General features: G+C 40.8%; 1 protein-coding gene across 8 annotated transcripts in view; it reads right to left on the bottom strand.

Annotated features, from left to right (window-relative positions):
* stau2 (staufen double-stranded RNA binding protein 2) overlaps window positions 1-21,323 on the bottom strand; it is an 83,747-nt gene that overhangs the window by 59,947 nt on the left and 2,477 nt on the right. For 3 of the 8 annotated variants that reach the window (XM_080049894.1, XM_080049897.1, XM_080049895.1), the window contains exons 3-8: window positions 20,768-20,898; window positions 18,048-18,207; window positions 17,926-17,949; window positions 16,580-16,654; window positions 15,901-16,036; window positions 892-1,051 (exon numbers count right to left, since the gene is read on the bottom strand). In XM_080049894.1, the coding sequence (XP_079906020.1) occupies window positions 892-1,051; window positions 15,901-16,036; window positions 16,580-16,654; window positions 17,926-17,949; window positions 18,048-18,207; window positions 20,768-20,898 (686 nt within the window). The remainder of the gene's footprint in view (window positions 1-891; window positions 1,052-15,900; window positions 16,037-16,579; window positions 16,655-17,925; window positions 17,950-18,047; window positions 18,208-20,767; window positions 20,899-21,323) is intronic. The other 5 variants (XM_080049899.1, XM_080049900.1, XM_080049901.1 and 2 more) reach the window with 3 other exon arrangements.

The following is a 21,323-nucleotide window of genomic DNA, read 5'->3' as shown; positions in this document are numbered from 1 at the left end:
GCACGGCTTAAATAATACATTAGAGTAATGACAGCTAGTGTGGATCTGGGTTCAATCCGATGAAAGCTGGTTATGCACTCATTTGAGCTTTTGCAAATAAACACTGCAAAACACTTTTAATAGAGCCCTTTCCAGGGATAGCACACCAACAGATCAACAGGGCAAGGCCTTGACTTTTCATTAAGGGAAGAGTTTTCAGGGTAGGAGGGGGTTGTTATGGGACATGAACGCAGTCACAAGGTGACAAAACTGCTGAAGGGGTGATGTTGCAATGATTGAAGGACAATATGAAGGGAGAGACAAATGACCTTTCTTAAAACAGAATGAGTGACAGGAGATGAGGTTGGAATGAAACATCTTTGTTAGGGCAGGCCTGAGGTTTCGTAAGTTTGAATTGTATGCAGACAGCACCCCTTACTAACGCAGTAATAACACAATATTCGGTTTATTAAATTAATCAAAAACATCTTAACTATATTGCAGTAGTGCCAAAGCAGAAGGACATGCCACAAAATGCACTAGAACAATAAAGGGAAGAGGTGAACAATTGTGTTTTTTTTGCTGATAAGTGAGACATAGAAGATATTTTACTTTTCTTAGTTTAAAATGGTCAATCATAAGTTGTTTTTTATCTGTTCTTTTCATTTCAACCTGTGTATAAAAATTAACATCTTGGCACCTGTCATAAAATAAAAATAAATAAAGAGATTTTGATTTAAAATGGTCAATCGGACAAAAATGCCACTATAAAAGCTTTCAGAGAAATTTAATGCACCGAAGATGGCGGCAGGGATTCTCAGAGCCGGGACTCATCAAGCATTTTTAAAAAGCTCTTGGTACACATTTAGTGTAAGCCTTTCCGTTATCAAGTGTTTGTGTGTGTGTGTTTACCTGTGGTGGCCGTTCTGGAATGGGTTCATTGCGCAGGGCTTGCAGTGCCTTCATGGCAGCATTGTGTCTGGCCGCTTGGCGGGTGCGTCCCTCGCCAATGAACTCATTACTCCCCACAGACAGCTGCACATAGAAGATCTTAGGAACAGGATAATGGTACCTAGGAAACAACAGAAGAGAGAAGGGCAGATGTATTGTAAAAAAAACTCCTAACTTGGTATGTTACAAATGAGCCAAGTTATCAATTCAAACCGTTTACCCAGTTCCCAAATTAAAAGGCCCACCACTTCATCAGGGTCAATTACTAGACAATAGCCAGTTGGCCGACCACTTGACTAATGTCTTGCAATTGAATCCGAGCTCAGTGATGCCAGACAAAGCACAGGGACACATATATCGTCTTCTCTTTCTTCTGGCCCCGAACATAGATTTTCCTCTCTTTCTTCGGGTCGTGACAGAGCGGGACTGAGCCGTCACCGAGACGATTTAGAGGTCTGTGAGTCCGCGTGTGTCATACCCCCCTCCTGGGTCAGGGGGAGTAGGGCTGAGAATGTCTGCTGGATCGCGGACAAGGGAAGAGAAATAGTGGGAAAGCTAACAAGAACTTTTTCAAATCCGTCTCCCTGTCCTCTTTCTTCTTTGCAAACATATAAGGAAGGACACACATGGGAAGCAGCAGTGTCTTAGTAGAGTCTGGTGCCAAACCGTATTCAATATTTTAAATGGAGTTTATTTCCTACATGCTGATGAAAATTAAAACAAGCTTTACAGAAATCCTTTTCTGCGTGCGTACATATCTATTCATTTTTCAGCTGCACCGCAACATCCTACTTGGCGCTGCAGCAGCCGTGAGATTCAATACTTGATTGGAATTTGGGGAACCCAAGAAGCTAAAAGAAATCATGAAGCTTGAATCTGTGGGACAGGAAAACCTGTGTATTTTCCTTTTCAACCGCACACATGCACATCATTAAATGAAGAGATCTCAAGTCATAGAGCCATGTACAACAACAGTCCAACATGTGCCTTTTTATATGTTTGATAACTAGAACATTGGCCATGTATACATACCTCTATATTAAATGAATGAGATCAAATAGCAGCAGGTATAATGTTTATCATGTTTACCAACTTAGCTTATGCTAACTAGCTAATTAGCACTTAACACAATGTACATATGAAGCTGATGGGAATGCCATTCACTTGGTTTCTTATTACACAAGGTTCTAGACAGATTTACATTATGATTAATCCAAAGGGGGATATGAATGTGTGTTCCAAATTGAATTGCAATCCATCCAAGAGTTGATACATCTAATCCACTAAGGTTATTTGGTCCCCCATGGATATCTGAAACAAATATCATGGTCATCCAGTCAATATTGGTCTAGCCATTTGAAACAAAAACAGTCTACCTAATGGAGGGGCTAGACTAGAAAAAGTCAGGCAATCACCAAAGCAAAAAAAAAACACTTCAATCACAGATTCAATGGAGGTCTGGAATGGACTTAAGAAATTGTTCAAACGGTGCCTGTATCTTCAGGTGCGCTCACTTAAGATTAGACCTCCAAATAAAGTGGTAGTTAAAGTGAATCAATTGTATGCTTTTTTACAACCGGCCTGATCATCTAAATGATTCGGCACTCTTGCCTTTTCAGTCTCCACTGAGTCATGTTGCCATGTTTGGTGAGTAAGCTTTATCACAACTGATAGAAACTACAAAGATTAAAGGCAAGATGGGAAAACCTGGGACTTGTTTAAATTCCCCTGAATCTAAATGTCGAAATTCGTTTTTTCCCCCACCAGGAAATACCAGAAACAATTCCTCCTAATTTACAGTAACAATTAACGGAATAACGATTAACAACACATCTGTCATTTCTCTGAACATCTCCTCCCTTCTTCTCTGTCCTCATGTCTTTCCTCAAAACTCCTGCTCAGCGGGCCCTAACAGTGAGTCAGCATTTTACTCCCAGAATTCCAGCCGGTCTTTCCTCCAGCCGCACAGCCCTCCTTCTCGTCCCGTCTGCTCTCAGCTCCTCCTGGCCGCGGGAGCCTTTGGCTGGGCGGGGGCCCGCCTGGCCCTCGCACGTCAAGTGTGGCCCCAGGGTCTCAGAGGACATGCCAAGTGCAACATGGGCTCCAGCCAACAGCGCTGAGCCCAGATGGGAGCAGCTGGGGCTGGAGCGCAGAGTACAGGTGCAGAGAGAAGGAGAGAGAGGGATAAGAAAGAGAGAAGAGGGAGACTGAGGGAGAGAGGGAGAGAGAGACACGGAGGGAGGCCTGTGGGAGACCCTACTTCACAACGTGGGAAAGTAGTGGCTTACACACACGCGAGTCAGCCAAGAACACAGACGAGCACACGGACGCACGCACGCATCCAAATCATGCAGACAAGAAAGGCAGGAAAAATCACGTCAGTGCTCTGTGGCCAGCACGAAAAAAAAATCAGTACATGCTGGCTGGAGCTGCCTGTTATCAATTATTATTTTTGTTATTATTATGACAACAGAGGGGGAATTGGACCAGGACACCTGTAGGGAGGGTGTGGAGACTGCGGAAAGGCAAAGAAAAAAATACGGAATACTGTGTCTTTGCTCAGTGTATGTGTATCTCCTGTTGCTCTGAGATGAATGAAAAAACATGCAACTCAATCAAATGATAATTCATCAGCGTTTACCGTTGGGTAATGAATTTGACTTTGAGGTCAGTAGCGTCCCTGGTGCTGGCTTTAATGTGAGTCACGTTAGTTAAGGTTACTGTTTCATCCTAATCATTCAAAGACTAATGCATGAACGCACGATGACGGCGCTTTCAAAGGAGTTTCTGAGCCCACACACAGTCCTATTTGGAAATGGTAGATAAGGTTTTGCAATTATTACCATAAATGAAAAGGGTGACATTTCAACTGGAAATTATTTTCCAGCAAGAAACTATTTAAGAAAACACAGCTCTTTCGCTCTTACTGCATTTGCTACATCTGTTCCCCAAACTAAGCAGGTTACGACTGCCTAAACATACAATATTACACAAAGTGACGTCAGGTAAATTCTATCAATATTTAAGTTCATTATAATAATAATGAATCATATAGAGTAAATGTGTTGTTGCTTGCCTTTTTTTGGAAATCGTCCATCATTTTTAGTGATGTACAATTGTTTATGTATTCTATGCTGACCCCCTCAGAGTTTTTGTTTCATAGTTGAAGCATACAAAATAAGATGCAAACAGAAAGTGATACGAAGAGCTTGGGAAAAGTTTTATGGAAACAAACTGAAAATATGTGGCCTGTAACTTAACACAAGACACTGAAGACCAGTTGCAGATGGTATCGTGTAAACGGAACAGTGAAAACTTCCGCAGCTTTGGCCTGTGAACGTGTGCGACGACTGCAGAGATGAAATCCAGCAATGCAGCTCTTCCTTGTGGTCATAAATCTGGCGCACTGCCCATGGGAGGACATCAAATCAAATGTTGTCTTCGATATGCTAATCAATCCAATCAACTGTGATGGTTGTTAGAGACGACAGTGGTGGTCACCTATACTACTTACCACTCACAGGAATCTAAGTATGCATTGGATACTACAATATGCAAAAGGTCATGTTCATGCAACTTAGTGATTTGATCATGTAGCACAATAAAAAGTCATGATCCTCAAGCGTGTGCGTGCATGTGTGGGGGGGGGGGGCATTTATGGTAGATATTTTGTTGATTGGCATTTATTTTTGCTGGTTTCTGTTACTTTTCCTTGGAATGGTGGTGAAGTGATAATGGACTTCAAAATTGGTTGTGAGATTAGGCTGTTATTTGTATTGGTCTGTGTTCCTAGGTTTTATTTGTTGTTCTTTGTTGGTGTACTCATCTTTGTCATTTAAAGAAAAATCTATAAAAAAGGGGAAAAAGAGTAGTGCAACAATAAACAAGGTTTGGTGGTCTTGTCAGCACTTCTATAGAAAAAAGAAAGAAAAACAAACACACACACACACACAAAAAAAGCTTCAGTAGAGGAAAGTTTGGACATAGTGAAGTACCGACATGGAAAAAGAAGTTGAGACATTTTCACGGTGGAAGCATCATTATGTCAGCTTGCCTGTGGTTTCTAAATGTGCACTGTATTGTCGGATTTTGATCTTGCATTTCTGACGCTGTCTGAATTTTCATGCTTCTGTGGTGGTAGCTTTAAAGTAATTTAAGTTTGTTTGTGCATTGCTTCTATATAGAAACAATTGGTGCAAAGGGGTGACAAGTGTTGTTGTTTTTTTGTGTGTGGGATGCAAATTCTTGGACAGGCTCACTCCTCCACCAGCTGTACTTTCCTCCAATCTCCTGTCAGACCTCTTCGTGTTTTTCTCTCCCTCCCAACATCCATTCTTCATTCCCTGTGTCCATCATTGATTGCTTTGCTTCACCTCTGCCTCATGCAACTGCTAGTGTCCAAAATACAAAGTGGCGTGCGAAAACAGCCCATGTAGTCAAGTAAACACAGCGCTCAAAACACCAACTGTCACGGCATTCAAAGTTCCTTGGACCCAGTCTGACGATAGAAACCACTAATGGACATTGGAGAAAAGGATTCTATCCGATGATAGATCTGTGGATTTCTAGAAAATGTTAATCGATTGTTAGGCAATCATTTTCCATGTAGCCCCCCACACGAAACACAAAACCACAAATTAAGGTTGATTCAAACCCAAAATGTCAATTTCTGAGTTTTCGCCTGAAGTATTACAAGTGGTGTTTATAATACATGAAAAATAAAATTAGTAATGGTAATGATGATACTGTTGACAAGAAGGCCAACGTTGGTTGATTGTATTATAAGTTGTGTAGTTCATTTTCTTTCTTTAATCATTTTGAAATGACATCAGCTAAATGCAAATGATATAATATTATACTTGTCTTGTATAGCCTGTTGAAACCTAGTAGTAATGAAATGTAGCCTGTTTTTAGTTTAATAAAGGTCTTGGAAGCTATTTCATATAGCGGATTAGCAATTTTTCCCCCAAAAACAGACCATGACAACCACCATAGGTCTTCGACACACAGAGAAGCTTATAGTGTCAACAGAACTGATGATCAAAAGTGCACACACTCTCACACAGTGAATTATGAGTGTGTAACAATTCATTGACTAAATATCTGTATACAAACAAGAAAAAGGTTAAAGGTTTTAAACTTGAGCTTAACCTTCACATGATTATCATGCACCAGTTTATAGAAGAGACAGACAGTGCTAAAGGGCGTCTGAAAGTGCAAACAAACAGGTTCAAAGTGATAATGGGATACTATGTGTGTGAGAACTGTAGCGGTCTTCGGGAAACCACAGCTAATGTAATTCAATGAGACGTCCCCTGAGGCAGCTCTGACTCAGAGATGCTGCATTCATTCACTGTAAGGTGAATCATTTAAATAGTTTATGTGTTGTCAGGCCATTTGTGTCGGAGTGTTAGAAGTTGAATTTTCTGTTGAAGTAAAAGATGATGATGAATATTCAAAGGGACTTTGTTACCAACACACATCAAATCTGTCAGGCCTAAAATGCAATAAGTGCAAACCTGAAGTCAATCGTATGTTGGCTCCCCTTCCGAGGCTTTCAACCGGTCCCTAATAGCTCCCCCTCTAGTTTAATATAACCAAAGCTTGCATTCTGTAGGTTTTCATTAAAGTCTCTCATGGGGGGCCATGTATTTTCTTACCTCATATCCCTCCAGTTTAGCTGCTGCTGTGTCTATGTGCAGCAGACAGCTGGTGTGTCTCACATGGACTATTCATATCACTGCCTTTACCGACAACAGCTATTTATCAAGAATTGCTTGCAGACAAAAAAAACAGAGGTTTCATAACTTCTTTTAATTAAATTGCCCAATCTGACAGCGCTCATTGTTTGTACTGTTTGTTGTGGTTTCAATTCTGAACACGAGATTAAAGCTCTTCTTTGTGCAAGCTCTGTAATCAGTGCGCTGTCTCTGTGCCCTCTCCTTCCATGACTGGCTCACGGGAAGTCAAAGCCCCGTGTAAACCGATCCCGGCTCTCCTGTCAGACTTTATTGCTGAGTCATAGGGGTACATCAAGTATCATTTCCAAACACGATAGATATACAGTGGTCTAACTGACAAGTAGCACGCTACAGGAAAAAAAAAGAAATGCAAATGGTCTTATTAGGTTAGAAAAAAACAAGGGCTGATTTCATTAAGTGCTAAAAGCAACCACTGGAAAATAAGTCGATTCTCTCATCATATGACTAGAAACAGGCATCGCGTGAACAATGTTGACTCCTTAAGCACACAAAAATATCAGTGAGTAACAGAAGACTAGTTGCCAATGTTCACAGAAAATAACACCATGTGTGCATTTCTGTGACATAGCAAAAAAATAAAAAATAAAGAAAAACTTATTAACCCTCCTGCCCTGCTAGTGCCAACTGTGAAGACTTGGCAGGATGAGGGGAATGGCTGGCTGGAGATCAGTCTAAAAATCAAACCCTGCTGTCCTCATTAAGAATATAACACAGGGACCTGCTGTTTGATGTCAGTTGTCATTAAGACGGGAAAACACATTGCTTTGCGTTAGAAAATCCAAATGCTTCTGTGCCATTTTCTAAAAATAAATCATGTGAATTTGTTATTGCCAATGTATTCTCACCTGGTTTCTATTGAAGCCTTTTCTCCATGCAAATGATTGGTCCTTGTCTTTTGTTACAGACATCTCTCAGGACATTCAACACATTTTGCTGCCCGATAAATGCTTCGTCTTGATTGGCTAATGTCTTTTTAAATGCTTGTATTTAGTAACACCCTGAAAATGTATGCAGAAATATCATATCAATAACCACTGACCACCCAAAATAGGATATTCGGCTCATTAATCATTAAAAAATTGATGATTATATTTCAATTCTCTCTATTTGGATTAATTTAGGAGCGAACAATGGTCGTCAAACTCAGACATGCAACAAAACATGACACCATGAGAGCCTTAAAATATGGATTTTTAAAGCTGAAGTGTGGTTTTCTTTTGCTGAGAACGCAACACAAACCAATTACTCAATGTGGAATACAGTTGCTCACATTCCCCTCCATTTCCTCGCAAGCTCTTAACTGGTGGGACCACCAAAGAAGAAGAGCAGCATCGCTTAACAGAACAAACTTTGTTTTGACTTTCCCCTCGCTCCGAAATAGTCGTAGAAATGATGAAAGATGACAGGTCTCCAAACAGTAATACGGCAATGTGAGCCCTTAAAGACGAAGATGCGTTGTCAAACCGTGCGTCTACTGGGGGTGCGATTCAAACCAAAGTAAACTGAGTAGGAGTTTGTCATCTGTAGATTTATGATATTTTTGTATTCTTCATCTCTCTTCTTCCAGTGAAATATCCAACCAAGTTTGCTGATTGTGATGTGGACTAAGTTCAAAATGTGGTCAAGACCTAAGACCGTGTCTCCCTGTCAGAATGACAGGAACTAAGGTGGAGAGAGTAGAGTCACAGGAACTGGTGGTACACTTTGGACTGGAAAATGTACGTTTATGGAAAAGGGCTTTTCAATTGTTCTTTTGTAAGGATACAGAGGTTTGATGCTTCTGCATTCTCATAGCATTAATGCATTAAGGGTCATCCCAAGATTCTAAATGAGGGCACAAACCACTATAGGAGTATATATATATGGAATCGATTAAGGAAGAATTTTAATAGAAGAAGCAGTGAAGGAACAGTAGCGGGTATTTGCCAAAACGGGGGTTCGAATGTGATAAAATATATTGTTCAGGAGTTCATGGGAAATGGAGAAGTGGCGTTGTCAGATGGGTTGACTTGTGTTCTCTTGACAGCCATTTACTACTCAACACCATTTTTGCACAGCTACCCGGGAGGTGAAAAAAAAAATGTGAGTACTAAAATGAAAAAAAGAAGGGTCAAATTTCCTGGGTGTGTATTTGTGCAAAAACACAGGAGTGAGTTCTTGTGAAGAAGCCCACTTAAGTTGTTTGACTCACCCTGCCCAACATACTGAAAGGCAGATTTACGAATAGGTATTTCCACTGATGTAACCTGCTTGGTACAAAGTGGTCCTCGGGTCCATTTTACATTCAATACATCAAGGGCAGAAGAGGAGAGGAGGACACACAGGGATACACAAACAGGAATCTCCACTCCTAGCAGGGGAGATGAAAAGAGAGACCAGACTTCTGTGTCACTGAGTCTGTTAGCACAAATCATTCTAAGCATTTGTTTATGTTGGACCTGTATTCCACTCCTCCACCCTAAGTCTCCTCAATAAAACACTGCTTTATGAGTTTACACCCATTTGTACAATTTGGGCAGATTATCCTTTGTACTGGCGTGTCTCTCGCTGTGATTTATGAACTATCTGCGTGAATGCGTCTGATTTACGTATCTACCCAGATATGTGGTGATAAATAAAAAATATAATGCAATTTAAAAAAAAATGTATTCCTCTGAAGTCTCTATCTTGTGGGCTTTGGCAGCTCCCTTTTGTTATCGGACAGCACTGATGATGGGATGGATAAGATAAACTATATCTGTGGTATGCATGCCTGAGTAGAAGAAAGAGCACACAGTGTCTCGATTAGGCTGAATGAGGTTCCAAAGCCCAACAGGCCAGTAAGCTAACCAAAAAAAAAATATATATATATAGGGGAGAACGGGGGAATCTGAGGCATCGGGTAATGTGAGCCACCCCCTGTATCTAGGCAACGGAAAACATTTGTGGTCATGTGAGATATATGTTTTCAAGCCCCTCTCATTTCCCCATGGCCCTGAAAGAGAGGACCTCATGGTGCTGTGGTAAGCATGTTTTTTTTCACCAAAATAGGTATTTTGCATGTAAAAGTAAATTTTCTTGCTGTCAACTTAATCAACTGTTGTGCCAAAGCAAATGTATTCACATAGAAAAACTTCTATCATACGTGTTGATGAACTACCAACATATGAAACCATGTGATTAGCCTGAAATGCTAAGAGAGGTAGTTTTTTCTCAAATGGTGGTGGAAAGTGAGCCAAATGCAAGTTAAGTTTAGTCTTAAACATATTTTAATGTAATATTACATGACATATGTTTTATTTTAATGTCATACACATTGTAGAAAAGCCATCATGCCAAGGAAATACACCAGGAAGACGACCTGGGGCAACCACACGGAAAGACCACCTTCTCATCTGTCCCTGTAACCTTCAGGGCTGGAATGTAGAGTAGGCCTAGTTGTAGAGTATGACAGGCTGATGTTATAATCCAGTTGGGTCTTCTCCTGTGTTCTGAGTCCCAGGCTGTTCTTGCTGGTTCTGATTTTCCTATGCTTTGACCCCCAGACACTAGCTAGCTCTAAGGGTCCTGTGTAGCTCTAAGGGTCCCCAGACTGTGTTCTAATCTAACTGGTTCTATCTTTAATTTGAATCTTATTAAACCTTTTGAATTATAATATGTTGTATTTTATTTTGTTCAGAGTTACTTTCAAGTGTTTAGAAAATTTGCTTTGCTTAATTGACCAAACCCCATCATTCTTTTACTAGTCCGACATTTCTTACTGTTACAATATGTGTTGTTATGGTAGTTTCAGAGTGGAAAAAGTAAGTGGATCAGTTTACCCCACAGCTGGGGTAAAGTGAGCCAAATGACAACTTTTTTTTAAAACAAATCATATTTTCACTGCCCTTTGTCTTGAAAAAATTCTGCTGATGCCCATTTCTAGGAAACATCCTGAATTAATGGGAAATGTGTAAATTTGAGTGATAAATCATTTTAGCTCGCTTAGAGGGGAGCAAATGTAAAAAGTGGCTCAGATTACCCCGTTTTGCCCTATATACACTGAACAAAAATATATAACTCAAGACTTTTGTTTTTGCTCCCATTTTTCATGTGCTCAACTCAAATCTAAAACTTTTTCTATATACACAAAATAACCAACTCTCAAATATTGTTCACAAATTTGTCTGAATCTGTGTTAGTGAGCACTTCTCCATTGCCGAGATAATCCATCCCACCTAGACAGCATGAATATTGCACAGGTGTGCCCTATAGTGGCCACAATAAAAGGCCACTCTGAAATGTGCAGTTTCGCTTTAATGGGGGGGTCTGGGGGGAAGACTCTTTTTCCAGGGAACAATATTTAAGAGAGATGGTTATTTTGTGTATATAGAAAACATTTTAGATCTTTGAGTTAAGCCCATGAAAAATAGAAGCTAAAACAAAAGTGTTGCGTTTATATATATATATATATATATATATATATATATATATATATATATATATATATATATATATATAGAGAGAGAGAGAGAGAGAGAGAGAGAGAGAGAGATATATACACACACACATAAAAAAAACTTGAAAGTGTGAGAAAGGAAAAGAATGGCGACAGCTTGTGTGTACAGGACCTAAGGGGACATCTGATACGGCCACATAGGAAGAGATGAGAGGAAATGTTGAATATAGAAAAGCGCTCATGGGCAGCTTTGCCTTTTCAGGGAGTATGGTTGACCCAATTAGAGATGTAGATGACAAAGCACACTGTGTGTGTGTGTGTGTGTGTGTGTGTGTGTGTGTGTGTGTGTGTGTGTGTGTGTGTGTGTGTGTGTGTGTGTGTGTGTGTGTGTGTGTGTGTGTGTGTGTGTGTGTGTGTGTGTGTTACAGTTTTACTGTTGTTATTGAAATGTCTTGCAAGCATGAAAAGGGTATTCACTTTTCAAGGTATCTTTCCATGGCAACTGTCTCTTCGGGAACACACACACACACACACACACACACACACACACACACACACACACACAATATGTAAGGTTTTCATTGATTTTACAAGGACACTGCAATATAGTTATGAAGCAAGTCAAGAACACAGCCATTGTGCATTGTATAACCCTCTGACAGTATTATGAAAAAATAGGGAGAAAATACAGTTGTCAACAACACTGTTTGAGGCTAAATCGCCATTTGAATTATAGATTTTTTCTTATACATTTATAATTGATTTTTTAAGGTGGTATTTCAGCACAACAAGCTGTCAACACAACATTGGCATATTATCACCTTGTAAAGAAGACTGGAAATCCAGACCTGCCGCTAGGCGCTGGCAAATTAAATTTGCTGCGCCTGTTGGTCTGGACACTCTCCATTGAAGCTCATTAAATATGTCAAGAAATCCTGAGCTACCAATCAAATCGTTCTTTCTGATAGGGGCATGCCAGAGCCCTATGTATGGTGCTCAGGGGCGGACGTAACCGGATGACGACAGTGCAGTGTATGCGGCGTTGAAGCTGTGATAGTAAACATCAAAGATGGCTGCGTATATGTTGTTTGAGTTTGAGACGGCTTTGGCCTCGACCCTTTACGATTTGGAAGATGGCACACAAATCGTTCATTAGCAACTAAGAGGAATGTTCTGTTTTGCCAACCTACCTGGGCAAAGGTTTAATTTAACAGTTAATCCCGCTGTTCGCTAAAGGAACGAAGCTTAATACGTCACATTGTTCATTGCTCTGAATGGTTGTAGTGCTATCCAATTGTGTGCAGTGGCAATTGAAATGCATGAGTAGGAGCCGCCCCTTGAGTTGGGAATTACTTACTGATCGTGGCCAGACCCTCTATCGTTCTAAATATGGGTCTGGAATTCCAGGCTACTTGTAAAGCTGATATGGCCTACATTTTAGCATACAGCTGACTATTTACACATTTAGCTAACGCATAAACAGTGTTGTTGTCAACTGTGTTTTCTCTCCATTTTTTTCATAATAGTGTCAGAGGGTTATACAATGCACTATGGCTGTGTTCTTGACCTGCTTTTTTGTCAAAATCAGTAAATATCGCCTCACAATTCACTACTGTACTGTGTGTTTGCGCTGAAAAAGAAAAAAAGTTCTGGTGTTAATACACAGCCTAGAATCTCTGACTCCACCTTTAATGTAGGTAGTAGGTAGTGATTGAATCATCTGCAGCACAGGTGACCCACTTTCCTCTGGGTTTCCTGCAGAGAAAGCACTAACGGGCCAGCTCGGTATCTGAACATCATCACAGGAGGAAATGTCACAGAGCAAAGCACCCCCAGTCATTCAGCCCACTGTCCTTCCAGCTGACATAATGCTATGGCCATAAACAAATGAGGCACTGGGTGGGCGGCATTCTGACCGCTCTGCTTTGCTCTAACAGGGAAAGTCCTATCCAAATTCCAACTCTAACAGAATGCAGGATGCACGCGCCCCCGCCCCCATGGGACAAGGAAAGCTGGGAGCGCCATGGGTAGACCGAGGAAGCGCAGTGCATGAGTCACTGGAATCAGGTGTTCCAACGATAACACAGGAGTCGGGGATTGTCCATATATAAAAAAAAAAAAAAAAAAAAAAAGTTGATGTAACCGCAATTCTTGATAACAAAAATATTTTCCTCATTCAATGATGGTTTACGTGAATCCTTTTGGGCCGTGGTGATTGTTTCACAGCAACACTGGAACTGATTGAATAAGGCTGAAAAACACACGTCATTCTGAGTATGTCTGAGGAATGAACAATGGTGTGGTTATGACTGCAGGATAACAGAGAGACGAATCGACAATTTAAACGTGGACTTGGATGATAAGAAATTATGCACAGGCCCCGTCACCATAAATAAGATTCATTAAGACGCTGATAAATGCACGTTTCTTATTATCGCCATAGTTTCTCATCAGGGCACTTTCTGAATGAATCAATACTGGTCTTGGTGGTGATTAGAGCGCTGATGGATCAGAGCCAGGCTGCCCTTTTAATTGGAAGATTTTCCATCAACATGACTCCGGACCACTCTTATTCATCATAATAGGTAAGGACATGGGCATATGGAAACCTTCCTTTCCCTCCAGCATCATTAAGGTGACTGATTGTGGATATGGCCTGTCACTCCTCCACACAGTCAGTCATCTGATGAAGAGAATTCATATTCAGAAGGTCTCGCTTCAATTAATACAGGGCTTGACTTCACTGAAAGACAGGGACCTACTGAAAACATAAGTGACCTTGGGATAATATACACTCCCACTTGTAGTCAGTCGGTGACACACACACACACACACACACACACACACACACACACACACACACACACACACACACACACACACACACACACACACACACACACACACACACACACACACACACACACACACACACACACACACACACACACACACACACACACACACACACACACACACACACACACACACACACACCTCACTAAGTGGCATAAGAAAACAAAACAGACCATGAAGAATAGATACAGCTTGTCTCTTAGAAAACCCATCACTGTGACATATGACATTGACAGACAGATGCTGGAAAACAGATTTTCTCCTTTAGCCCTTAGACATTTGTCTTTCACCGCCTGTTTGTTCCTGCATGCATCACATAGTGGAAGATGTGAGCCAGATGCTGGACCGTCTGCTGACTAGACTCGGTTACCCAACACTGCGACTGAAGCACAGACTTTTCTCTGGCAACATATCCACATTTTAAAAATAAATCCCACACGTTTGGCTTCAGAATACCTTACCGTAGGACTTTAATGAGCCAAAGTTGATGTAAAAAAAGCAAAACAGCCGAGCATGCGCTGTCTTGTGGGTTTCTCTGATCTATCAAGCAAAAAGCTTTGCATGCAAAACACTGCAGAGATCCATACTTATGAAAACCTATATAAAATTGCCACATTCCTACCTTGCCTGTTACAAAATGGGTGCTCAATAACCTTAGGGAATCAGCCACTGTGGCGTTCTTAAAATGAGGAAACACTGCCACCTGGAGGGAATCGTTATGATCTCCTGCAAAATAAGTCAATGTGTAACAAACTAACCTAGACTAGCTTTATTAAATCTGCCATGTTCTTGGCAATAGCGTGCACACTGGAGCCACACAACTCAGCTTCTGTAAACTGTATACACAACTTACGTCTGTTTGCTAACATATTTTAAACGTCATCATAATATTTGGAACACCAGTTACACGATAACCTACCATTGTAAAATAATATTTATACCAATTTGTCATTTCACAAGGGCGGTCACAAACACCGAGCCTACCATTTGAAGACGTAACACTTGGATAACTTTTATGCCATTGCTTTTAAACATAGGAGAAAGATGCATCTCGCCCTTTCAGGATGTTGTGTTAGGCAACACATTCACAGCCCTAAGTAACATTCCTTCACTGAGGGATGGGAGGGAGGAGGGGGGGCATGTGGATCATTAATTGCACCTCTGTGGCATTTTTATGGAGTTTTGGAAATGTCTGGATGGCTCCAGTAAAGCAAAAGAAAACGAAGGGAAGAAAGAACGCTGACAGAGACTGAGTGCAAATGGGGACCCCATGAGGGCGCCGCATTCATCACTTTAGAGAACATATGGAGTGGAGGGCCACTTCTGACACACATCTGAGCCGGCGGGATCAAAGAGAGACGATGCAGTTTGAAGCCATCCGAAATATATCAAGACAATGTTCACACTGATGTTGGATGAGCCTCAAAGATCAACTTCTCCGCTGCGTTTTAGCCACCTATCCTTTCCACACCGGGCATGTCAGGCACTTAAAATGAAGTCTCTTACAAAGTGGATACATTTAGAACATCTCATGGGGGTGTGTGTGGCAGTAATGTTAACATTTAAATTATCTGTCCCCTTGCAAAGTGCGAACTACAATATAAGTGCTGTCATTGCCTGCTTATGTTTATGACGGCTTTGTGGATGTTTAAACTTCTGAGTGCTAATTATTAACAAGTGATTAAGGAGTGCAGAAATATATATATTGTGTCAGATCTGTCCAACCCAGTGTGGACATATATGAAGTCGCAGAACAATAACATGTGAGACAGGGCCATTCATGATTAAGTTAAGAAAACTACACCTGGAAAAGCTCATCATAATACCTTATCCCCATTGTTGAAACATGAAGCCAGTGTCTACACAATGCAGAGCTATGGGATTGAAATGGTTCGACGGTTAGGCAGTGGAGCTTCTTCAGCTTCTTGAGCTCACCTTTGGTTGAACATCCCTCTGAAGTTGTAGTTGGCTCTGTAGTTGGGCATGGGCTTGGGATCCAAAGGCCTGTAGATAGCTGGCTCTCCTCTCTTCATGGCCAGGCCATTCAGCTCTACCGTGGGTGTTATACTGCCTGAATATGAGAGGAAATACGAAAGTTTAAAAACAAAAAGGTAATGACAATTTGCAATGAGCAAGTGGACAAAATAATGAATGAATATTGCTATCCGACATCAGAAGATACAACTTTGAAAATGGTCTAACCCTACATTTTACTAGTGCGACATCACACATGGGAAAATGTAGGGTTAGACAGTGAGACCATAAAACACTCTTTCTGCCTTTTCTCAGGCTAGGATGAACCGATTTCTAAAATGTTTGCACATTTATACTACATATGATCTCAGAGTTCAATGCACCTTCATATTTCCACCGGTGAAGTAGGCCTTTAAGAATCTACAAATTCAGTTTTAAGAACACAACACAGGAGGGTCTGAGGTGTAAGTCTGTCTGCTTTTCAGTCAAATGAATTATATTGTCTATTCCACCCTGTAAATTATCTTTTTTTAAATAGTTTTAAGTTGGTGAATTTATTGTCTTTTTATATTATTTTATTAAGCTGTATACTTGGTTGTTTGATTGTAAAACATGTACAATACCAATAAAGTTGCCTTGCCTTCTGGAGAATGCTTGTTGTCAAAATCAGTGAATATCTCCTCACGATCCGCTACCTGTCCGTACTGTGTGCGCGCTGAAAAAAAATGAAAACTCAGTGTTAATACACAGCCTAGGCTCTGTAAACGGGCATGTTTCTAGCTACAATGGACCCTCTTTGTTTACAAACCCTTTGTTCACATACCAGTTTACAGAGTCTAGGCTGTGTATTAACGACCAATTTTTTCTTTAGGCTGTGTATTAACAACCAATTTTTTTTTCAGCGCACAGTCGAACACACAGGTGAGGAGATATTCACTGGTTTTGACAAAAAGCTTTCTCCAGAAGGGCTGACTTTTACCATGTTGAAATATGAGCATATCTGTATTCTACCTTCAAAACTTTAAAAACCCTTCCTACCCGTCTAACTGTGTTTTATGAACGCGCTGCTAATCCCACAGGTCTCCGCTGATGTTGCATAACAGGGCTTTCCCCTATCCCATTAAGAGCTGGCTATGAGGTCGTTAACACTACAATGCCTCAGAGGGCTGGTGAGCTAAGACGAGCTGATGGTATTATTTTGGCCCGGAGATAAAACATGCACTTAGGCTTTACTGGTTCTGTGCTGGCCCCGTTCTAAACATGGATTATTTAAATATATACAGCAGCTTCAAAGCTCCTCCAGGTAGAAAATCAAAAAATGGAACCACTCCATTAATATATGGAGAGCCAAGGCATTGCGGGGTTCATCATGACTCAAATGCTTTGCCAAATTTCTTCCCTTCTTTATTACATTTGCAAGTAGTAATGTCCCACAGCAAAAAAAACGCTGCTCTCTGAAGTAATTTGAGGCCCTCCCCATCTCCCTCCAAATGGATATACCAAATCTCATCAATACACTTAGGTCTACAACATATGAACAGTAGAGGGCACCAATGCGACCTTCAAGGAACAGCTCCGATTTTTTGGATCAGTGAATTGAGCTTCCATACTCAGCAGCATTTGAAAACTGTTTTAACCATCCATAACAAAAGAACTAATTACATTTGGAAAAATGTTAATCATGAGCACAATCTTTTCATAAAAAAAACTGTTTTGCTACAAATCTATTCAGAAATGGTAAAGTAGTGAAAGTATGAATTGTAGGAGCTGCAACCTTTTTTCCTGCCATGAAACAATGGTCGTTAATGAGGAGCTCAACCTTTTTCAGGTCATAATTCAATTTGACTTAGTCTTTGCTAAATCTAAATATTTCAGTTGAAAAAAAAAAATCACTTCCTGTATTAAGCCAGGCAATGCTAATAACAAACATTAAAATTGCTTTTATCAAATCAACCTGCCTCAGTTAAAATAACCATTTGTGTTTACCTGTATGATACCAGTCAGTCGGTCCTGAAACATTAGAAATAAGTCGTTTTAAAGGTAATCCTTTCACAGACACATTCTTAGTAAACCAAGCACGATGAGATTTTTTGTCACAGTTGCACTACCTGGGTTGCTGTTGATGTCCACTTTAGGGGAGCGGGGCGCTGGCCTCGGAAGGACGCTCTCTTCAAGCGCTTTGGCGGCTGTGGAGTGCTGGGCCTTCTTAATGCTGGTGCCCTCCGCCTCCCACACCTGCTCCCCAAGAGTCAGCTGCACCGTGAAGATCTGGAAACAGTGGCAACCAAGAGGGAGACACGTTATCTTACAGCGACTACATTACCCACATCCCTCTGGAACCCACATGGAAGGAGCTGTGTGTACTCCACTGCATGACTAACACTTATCATTTGTTTAAAATAGAAAAAAAAAATGGAAACATCTTTATTGGAGGAAAATATGGTAAATAAGCATGTATTACCTCTGCGTGAAACTACGTGAACAATTTCACCAATTGTTGTTTCAAATTTCATAAGGTGAATTGGTAGTTGGTATAAGTGTAATTGCAGGACAATCACTCATTGCCATAAAGGGATAGTTCAGTATTTTTGAAGTGGGGTTGTATGGGGTACTTTGGCATAGGCAGTCATTTTAAGGACTTTGGGGGAGACGTTTCTGTAGTAGAAGTCAGCCTTGTACTGTTGCAGAGGGGGCCAGAAGAAAAACTTGTTCTCCACATATATAAATGCTAACTTAAAACCTAAATATCCGTTCAATTCTACTTTAAACTGAGATTTTGTCCACAGCTTTAGTTTGCTGCATAACAGAAGTTTTTTTATTTGTGTATCACACCGCCCTATCAGCTGTTCAACTCACAGCTACTGCAGATTATTCAAGAGACAAAACAAAACAAAAATAAACGGCTGCCTGGCGGCAAACTAAAGCTGTGAAAAAAAATCTCAGTTTGGCGTACAATTGAAGGGATATTTAGGTTTTAATTTAGCATATACAGTGAAGAAAATAAGTATTTGAACACCCTGCTATTTTGCAAGTTCTCCCACTTAGAAATCATGGAGGGGTCTGAAATTTCCATGATAGGTGCATGTCCACTGTGTGAGAGATAACCTAAAAAGAAAAATCCAGAAATCACAATCTATGATTTTTTAATAATTTATTTGTGTGATACAGCTGAAAATAAGTATTTGAACACCTGTCTATCATCTAGAATTCTGACCCTCAAAGACCTGTTAGTCGGCCTTTAAAAGTCCTCCTCCACTCCACTGTATTATCCTGAATCAGATGCACCTGTGTGAGGTCGTTAGCTGCATAAAGACACCTGTCCACCCCATACAATCAGTAAGACCCAAACATTCAGCATGGCTAAGAGCAAAGAGCTGTCCAAAGACACCAGAGACAAAATTGTACAACTCCACAAGGCTGGAAAGGGCTACGGAGAAATTGCCAAGCAGCTTGGTGAAAAAAGGTCCACTGTTGGAGCAATCATTAGAAAATGGAAGAAGCTAAACATGACGGTCAATCTCAATCGGAGTGGAGCCCCATGCAAGATATCACCTCGTGGGGTCTCAATGATGCTAAGAAAGGTGAGGAATCAGCCCAGGACTACACGGCAGGACTTGGTCAATGACCTGAAAAGAGCTGGGACCACTGTTTCCATGGTCACTGTTGGTAAAACACTAAGACGTCATGGTTTGAAATCATGCATGGCACGGAAGGTTCCCCTGCTTAAACCAGCACATGTTAAGGCCCGTCTTAAGTTTGCCAATGACCATTTGGATGATCCAGAGGAGTCATGGGAGAAAGTTTTGTGGTCAGATGAGACCAAAATTGACCTTTTTGGTCATAATTCCACTATGCGTGTTTGGAGGAAGAAGAATGATGCGTACCATCCCAAGAACACCATCCCTACTGTGGAGCATGGGGGTGGTAGCATCATGCTTTGGGGGTGTTTTTCTGCTCATGGGACAGGACGACTGTACTGTATTAAGGAGAGGATGACTGCAGCCATGTATTGTGAGATTTTGGCCAAAAACCTCCTTCCCTCAGTCAGATCATTGAAGATGAGTCGTGGCTGGATCTTCCAACATGACAATGACCCAAAGCACACAGCCAGGAAAACCAAGGAGTGGCTTCGTAAGAAGCATATCAAGGTTCTGGAGTGGCCTAGCCAGTCTCCAGACCTAAATCCAATTGAAAATCTTTGGAGGGAGCTGAAAGTCTGTGTTACTCAGCGACAGCCCAGAAACCTGACTGATCTAGAGAAGATCTGTGAGGAGGAGTGGGCCAAAATCCCTCCTGCGGTCTGTGCAAACCTGGTGAAGAACTACAGGAAACGTTTGACCTCTGTAATTGCAAACAAAGGCTACTCTACCAAATATTAACGTTGGTGTTCAAATACTTATTTTCAGCTGTATCATACGAATAAATTGTTAAAAAATCATAGATTGTGATTTCTGGATTTTTCTTTTTAGGTTATCTCTCATACAGTGGACATGCACCTACCATGGAAATTTCAGACCCCTCCATGATTTCTAAGTGGGAGAACTTGCAAAATAGCAGGGTGTTCAAATACTTATTTTCTTCACTGTATATACAGAATGTGTGGGGGGAAAAAAATCTTCTGGCCCCCTCTGCAACAGTACAAGGCTGACTTCTGCTACAGTGACATCTTCCCTAAACTCCTTAAAATTACTGCACTGACCGCCAGCTCCATAGGGTAACACAATACACAGTACCCCATACAACCCCACTTAAAAAATACTGAACTATCACTCAAAGTAATAGAACCTTTTATCCCAATGCACACATTTTCACGTCCCCATTTCCTCACCTTAGCATGTGCAGGACCTCTCTCATTGAGGAGCTTGTACTGTGGTTGGATCCTATTGAAACGGGCTAACTCATTCACCAAACACATTGGAGTTTTCTCTTTAGGGTTTGCCATGTTCTCCTGGGGTGGGCCTGAAGCAGAGCACAGCAGAATACAATGTTAAATTACCAGAGACAGAATTATATAGATGAATATTGACTATTTATTGATACTACACATTTCTAACATTTTATTGAGTGACCAGCCATATCACTTTTACAGAATGTACATGTCAGAAATGTTGTATAACACAAATGTCATTACAATGTTTTATGAGTAGTCTGTAGATTTGACTTGTCTGAAAGCTGCAGGATCTCACAGGTTAGTGTTTAGGATTTAAGGTGATAGTTTAGTGCCATTATTACAATGGTAAGAAATATTATCAGAGTTTAACAGTAGTCAGTGGAGAGAACAGGAGCTGCAGGTTTGCAAATACCTTCTCTTCCCATGTGTTTTTGCAGAGCCACATGATACACATCACATCGGTTGTGTACCAGGGTTGATAGTGAGTGCAAGG

Source organism: Ammodytes marinus (genome assembly GCF_949987685.1).
Source record: "Ammodytes marinus genome assembly, chromosome: 21".
NCBI classification, from domain to species: Eukaryota; Metazoa; Chordata; class Actinopteri; order Uranoscopiformes; family Ammodytidae; genus Ammodytes; species Ammodytes marinus.
The sequence above is the reverse complement of the archived record's forward strand: the minus strand, read 5'-3'. Positions and strand labels throughout refer to the sequence as shown.